Below are 6,730 nucleotides of genomic sequence, written 5' to 3' on the forward strand. Positions count from 1 at the left end.
GACCCTACCAGGGGCATAAAGCCCCAGACAGCATAGCTCCTAGGATCATTGGGACACTCAAACCCCTCCACCACGATAAGGTAGCAGCCCAAGGAGAGGCAGGTCACATTCAAAATCTTATGTGAACGTTCACACAAAAAGATCTGATTTTTAAAAAAAAATCATAATTGACCTTTAAGACCTGCAGTGTGAACGTAGCCTTAGTTGTTAAACGGTTTTAATTTTATTGAGATGTTTAGTTGCTGATCCACTGATGTTGTGTTTCTCTCAGGATGAGGTGGACAGTCAAAACCCAGTGTTAAGAGACAACCCTCAGCTCCTCGAAGAAGTGAAGGGCTGGCTGAAAGACCAGAAAGTGCAGGAGATTTTTATGCAAGGTAAACATTTATTGGTTTAAAGTCAGTGTGAAATCCTTTCTAAGCGTTAATTACATATAAATTGTTTAGTCTAACTGACTGTCATTTTACATAACCATTTGGACTGATCTTTCAAAATTAGTGTGAAGAATTTGAACAGCTGAAACATAAATTTTGTGTTTCCTTCAGGACCCTACTCTCTAAATGGCTACCGAGTGCGTGTGTACAGACAAGACTCAGCCACCCAGTGGTTCACTGGAATCATTACACACCACGACCTCTTCAGTAGAAACATGGTTGTTATGAATGATCAGGTACGTATGGGAATGTTTGTAAAGGTTTTATATACTCACTGACAAAACAAGTTTCAACCAAAAGGAATGGTAAGTAATCTGGTCCACATGGAGAAGGTTGATGGCAGTGTAAATAACTTCATGTACAAGAAGCTGTCATGTCTAGAACCATCACTGAAGAACATAAACGGACATTATTAGACCTCATTACCAGCACTTCATGGAGTTTAATGGGGGTCGTATTGTGGGTTTGCAGGAGGCCAGGCTGTTTCGTGAAAATACCTAATATGTGGGGTGTTTGAATGCTACAGTGGTCTAATGTTGGAATGGAACCAGTGGGTGAAGGAGGTCACCTCCTCATTCTGAAGGTTCTGGTCATACAAGACAAACCAAATCAAAGAAGATTGTTCTATTGAATATGTAAAGCATTATACAACCCCATGAGATCTAATAATAATAATAATAATAATAATAATAATAATAATAATAATAATAAAAATAATAATAATAATAATGCATTTTATTTATAAAGCGCCTTTCAGGACACCCAAGTACAATAGAAAAAAGTAAAATGAAGGAAAAAAACTGTAGATACATATAATGATAAGGGTAGTGTGGGAGAAACAGAAATGTGGAGTACAGAACAGTCATAATAAAATACACTAATGTAGACAAATTGAACAATGGGGTTGTGGGGGAGAAACATCGAAGTGAGGACAACAAAAACAGACGTATATTAAAGATCGGAGTTAACAGTTGTAGGCTAATTCTGAAAAGATGTGTCTTCAGGTGGTATTGTGTAATCCATGGGGTAGTGAGTTCCAGAGCTGCAGAGCAGAGCGGATGAAAGCTCTGCTTCCCATGGTGCTGAGGCGGGCAGGGGTACTGAGAGTTGGAGGGAGGAGGCAGATCTTAGAGAGCGGGAGGGTGTGGAGATGTTCAGGAGGTCAGACAGGTAAGGAGGGGAAAGGTTTTGGATAGCTTTGAAGGTGTGTAGGAGAATTTTAAAGATGATGTGGGGTTTAACTGGGAGCCAGTGGAGCTGTTGTAGGACTGGAGTGATGTGTGCAGAGGATGAGGTTTGGGTGATTACACAGGCAGCTGAGTTCTGAACCATCTGTAGTTTGTGAAGGGATTTATTGGGGAGGCCAAACAGTAGGGAGTTGCAGTAGTCAATCCTGGATGTTACCAGGCTGTGTACAAGGATGGCAGTGGAGCAGGGAGTGAGTGAATGACAGAGACGGTTAATGTTGCAGAGATGAAAATAGGCAGATTCGAGTCACATTGTTAATGTGGGATGTGAAAGAGAGTGTAGGTTCTTGACCTGAGGCGAGGGGGAGAGAACGGAGTTGTTAAGAGTAAAGAGAAGATGCTGGGATTTGGAAATGGTGTTTTTTTTTTTTTGTCCCAACAAGGAGGAGTTCAGTTGTGTTATGGTTTAGTTGGAGGAAATTGTTAGAGAACCAGTTATTGAGCTCACTGAGGCAGTCGGAGAGTGGAGGATGAGAAGGTGGAGTTTGGTTTTGTTTAAATGTAGAGTTGAGTGTCGTCGACATAAGAGTGGAAATGGATACCAAATTTACAGAAGATGTGGCCAAGCGGGAGCAGATAGGTTATGAAAAGTAGAGGCCCGAGTACAGAACCTTGGGGAACTCCGGTGGAGATGGGTGAAGACTGGGAGCAGAGCTTTATGAACTGAGTGCGGTCAGAAAGACAGGATTTAAGATAGGATCTGGCTCTGCCATCCAGACATCAGGGGCCTCATGTACAAAGACTTGTGTGGATTTCTTACTGAAACATGATCAAATCCAGAAAATGGCATCCAGATGTAACAAATTGTGCATACGCCGGAATCCACGCACATTTCTTTTGGACATCACAATCAACTGGGAACTGAGCGCCCGTGAGACACCTCCCTGACACGCCTTCATTAACATATGTTAAACAGATGCACATTATTCCCTGCACGTGTGATGAACATGTTCGAGTGACCTCTGCACAATCAGAAATGATTTCTAGATTCAGGAAAATAATGAATTAAATATAATGAGAGTGAGAAAAATTCTTAGGTATAGGAGTAAAATTCACGCGCAAAGGATGAGTGATTGTGTGTCTGTCTGTCTGTGTGTGTCTGTCTGTCTGTGTGTGTGTGTCTGCGCGTGAAGCTGCTGTGGTGCGCACCTGGTGCAGCTGTTCATTCTGGAAATCTTAACTTTGCTCACGGGTTTATTACCATAACTACTGTAAACACAGAGGAACTTAGATGTTTCGTAGAACATGGATGTTTGTTTATTTAATAGTTGATATGAAGGAACGAGTCTCTGCGTCTCAGTGGAGAGTTTTCATGAGGTGACGTGATGCTGGTGATTTAAATTTTAGAATCATATGGATGAGGCTGTTCCATTTGACATGACTCAGCTTTGGGTGGACTGGACTGGCACAGACCCGATCGGTCTGTCAGCTTCCTCTGGAAAGCCTCTGTGGAGCGCTGCTGCTGCACGTGCACGCACAGTTCACGGCTCTTCACTGTGTTGTGCTCCCAGAGCGCCGCAGCTTCAAGAAGATGCAAAATGATTATTCTTAGTAGCTGAAAACAGCTGATGAGCCAGTCGTCCTCATGGATCATAAAATCCTCTCTGTGTATAAATATTCGCTCTGTGTGTTACACTATTTATTATATCCTCCAGTAAGGCTGAATCTGTTCCTGTTGTGTTGTATCATAGTCAGCTATGAATCTTGGTTCTGCATTTCCATGAGTCTACCTACCATCAGAGGTACATATGGCAGTAGAGAAGTGAGAGGATCAATCCTGCCAGTACTGTGTGACTCCTGGCATCATGGTGTGGAACCCACAGAGTCAGACTTCAGGTCACCTCTTGTGCTTCAGGGAATCTTGACACAATGTTACACAGCATCATCCTCTGTCTGCCCTCCTGAGACAGCACCCTGGTAAAGCCTTTAAACAAGACAACACTAGTTTACATGTGATGTGTGTGTGTGTGTCATGGACTGCCTGCATCATGCTGACATCCTCTGACCTCTCCACAATTCAACATGTGTTGGATCAACTCCAGCCCAGCAACAGCTGGATGATTTCAGTCTGCACCAAATCTCTTCATGTTTCCAAACTTGAGTTGGACCACATTCTGTTGACACAAGACCAACAGTGTGCCACAACTGCAAACTCTTTGTTATCCATTTATTCTGATGTTGTAAACTTTGTGATGCAATCATCATTGATAACTCAGTAAATGCACTTTCATTACATTTATGTCACTCAGTCTGAGTGCGTCACTGTTTTGTCATTGAGTGTGTAAAGAAATCCTGTGACCTTTTTTTTTAGAAAAGGATAAGTACAAATGTACTTAGAAACCAGAATGATTAGATCAGAGTTAAATAAATGATCTTTCTGGATGAATTCCCTGATTAAAATGTGAACAGAGTAAAATGTTGATAATTATGTGTATTCAGGTACTAGAACCTCAGAATGTGGATCCATCCATGATCCAAATGACCTTTCTTGATGACGTTGTCCACTCACTGCTGAAAGGAGAAAACATTGGCATCACATCCAGACGAAGGTCACGATCCAGCCAGAACAACAACTCTTCCCATGTGAGTACAGAGACACTTCAACCTAACCTGTGTGTCCCAAAAGAACAATTTGCACATTTCATAAAACCCACGTTTTATTCACAATGAAACACAATGCAACATCAAATTTATAAACTAATTAATTGTGCCATGTTTAGCAGGGTGCATTTATGTCCCCACTTTAAGAATGCTCCATTGCAGTAAAGAAAAATGGGAATTTTGAGGTGATTTGGTTAATGTTTAGGTGGACCACAGTGAGGTAATAATTCTCTGCAAATTCAGGTTTTCACTTTTCATGATTATTGACAGACTAGTGGCATTTATGGTCCGCAGATGAAATAAAAAAAAGTGTAGTCTGCTTTACAGTGCAAGCAACATTGAAGGGTTGATATTTTCTGAACTTTGTCACACTTGTGTCAGTGGTGGTTCAAATAAGGGATGCTCTGACTAGAGATGTGTATGGCAGTACAGAAGTGAGTGGAATTCAATACTGTTTGATGTAAAGACCGAATTCTGTCAGTACTACCGAGTATCTATTCACGTAACATCAAACGGTACCATGTTTCGGTACCTAAACGCATCATTGCGACTGGTTTGGTGTAAGAGCGGTGAGTTTTCCATGCTTGTCCTGAATGCAGCATCACAAGAGCGTAATGACGTCAGCAGCCACTGGTTCAGACAGTACACAGAGGCAGAGCTCGGTCTGAACGTAGCTTGAAAGCCTCGCAGCTCCTGGAGTAAAATTCGCCAAACAGATCACCTCTGAATGATCTGGTGGATTAATTATCTTGTGAGCACGACATTCGCTTGCTCAAAGAAAAAAAAAATACCGCCACTTTGTTTATTTCATCCACCATTAAACAGAGAGCAGCAGAGGAAAACAACAGAGGAGCTTCCTGACAGTCTGAACACGTCTGACCTAAAGAGCACAAGCAGCCAACAAGTGTTGGACGTGTTCTGGATGTTCAAAACGGACCTTAAATACCTTTGATTTATTTTAACTGCATCCTCTTTTCTTTATTTCATTTAAACTTATTTACCTTCATGGACCTCCATCACACATGTTTCTAGTGGGGAAATGACATCAATAGAAACACGTGGAGCTGGATTTTAATTTGTGTAATAAGACAAAACAGTTGTTGTTTTCAACAGTTTTCACCTTAAAGAAATAAGTTACACAACTCATGTTACAATACAAAGAGTTGATGTTGTCTTGATATTTGTTAATTTTATATATTGAGAAATATGTTAAATAAAAAAATTAAAGTTTATTATTGAAAAAACAACACACAAAAAGTACCGAAAATTGGTACCGTTAAGTACCGGTACCGATTCCCAGGTACTGGATATTGGTATCGTATCGATTCAGACGTCAAAGGTACCCATCCCTAGCTCTGACCAGGTTTTATGCTGCCGATGACTAATACAGATCACATAGATTGGCTGGATTGATTTCGATATGAGTGCTGCTGGCTATGTGATTTGGAAAAAATAAATCACCTTAATTTAGACAAAAACATGTTTTTACTTAAAGAGAAAAAATACAAATAACTTTCAGGCAAAATTTAGCAACTACTCAGTCAAAAGGATAACTGAAAAACACTTAAATTTACCTGCTATCAGTAACACTTTGTGACAACCCGCTGTTTGCTATCAGCTGGCTGCACTGTTTTCCTCTCTCCCTCGGCCCCTCCCGTCCTGATGCACTCTTAGACACGCCCTGTAATACACCGTTCTTCCAATGGACTCACCTGATTGGTTGCCTGGTTCAGGGTGTTGCTGTACCACGGGGGTAAAAATGGCAGTCTTTCTCCAGACCCGGTGATAGAAGCAGCACCGCAGACATTACAGCAGTGATTGACGCTACTCATAGGAATTAAAAAAATAAAGAAAGAAAGAAAATAAGACCGAGGCTGGTTAAAACCCTCGAGTACTTATATTTACGTTCTTTCGTCACGCTGAGTGGTGATCCTGTACAAAAGAGTGAGAGAAGACAAAACGCGTCTCCCACACTCCTACGTGGCAAAGCGGAAGTCCTGAGGCGGTGACGTCATCCGGAAAGAAAAAAAAGGGTACGGGAGTTTTTGCCTACCCCTATTATTTGGACTTTGAAAAGAAAAGAAAAAAACAAACAAACGGACACTTATTGTTTTTTGTTATTGTTTGATTGTGGGGTTTTATTTATTGTTTATTCATGGACATTTTGAAAACACAGGACTGAAAAAAAGAAGAACATGTAAATAATTATTTTCTTGTTTATTGAATATTTTTTGTGTGTGTATATATATATAAAAGAAAAAACAATGTATTTTTTGTCATTCATTTTAAGGGTCTACACCATGAAGTGTATGGTCCTGATGTGTCAGGTTTCCTAGAATACAAGGTAAAACTAATATCCTACTTGTCAGGAGGGATACCTGGCTGGCACCCCTTTATATAAAAAAACAAACAAACAAACAACAAATTAAAACCTTGTAAACGTCACAA

The 6,730-nt window shown here is 40.7% G+C and overlaps 1 protein-coding gene across 1 annotated transcript in view; it reads left to right on the forward strand.

Annotated features, from left to right (window-relative positions):
• jmjd1cb (jumonji domain containing 1Cb) overlaps nt 1–6,730 on the forward strand; it is a gene marked incomplete at both ends in the record, with an annotated part of 67,960 nt that overhangs the window by 13,024 nt on the left and 48,206 nt on the right. The window contains 3 exon segments of the mRNA XM_014031036.1: nt 272–377; nt 546–670; nt 4,121–4,264. Coding sequence (XP_013886490.1) covers nt 272–377; nt 546–670; nt 4,121–4,264 — 375 coding nt within the window.

Source organism: Austrofundulus limnaeus, unplaced genomic scaffold (genome assembly GCF_001266775.1).
Source record: "Austrofundulus limnaeus strain Quisiro unplaced genomic scaffold, Austrofundulus_limnaeus-1.0 Scaffold1166, whole genome shotgun sequence".
NCBI lineage: Eukaryota > Metazoa > Chordata > Actinopteri > Cyprinodontiformes > Rivulidae > Austrofundulus > Austrofundulus limnaeus.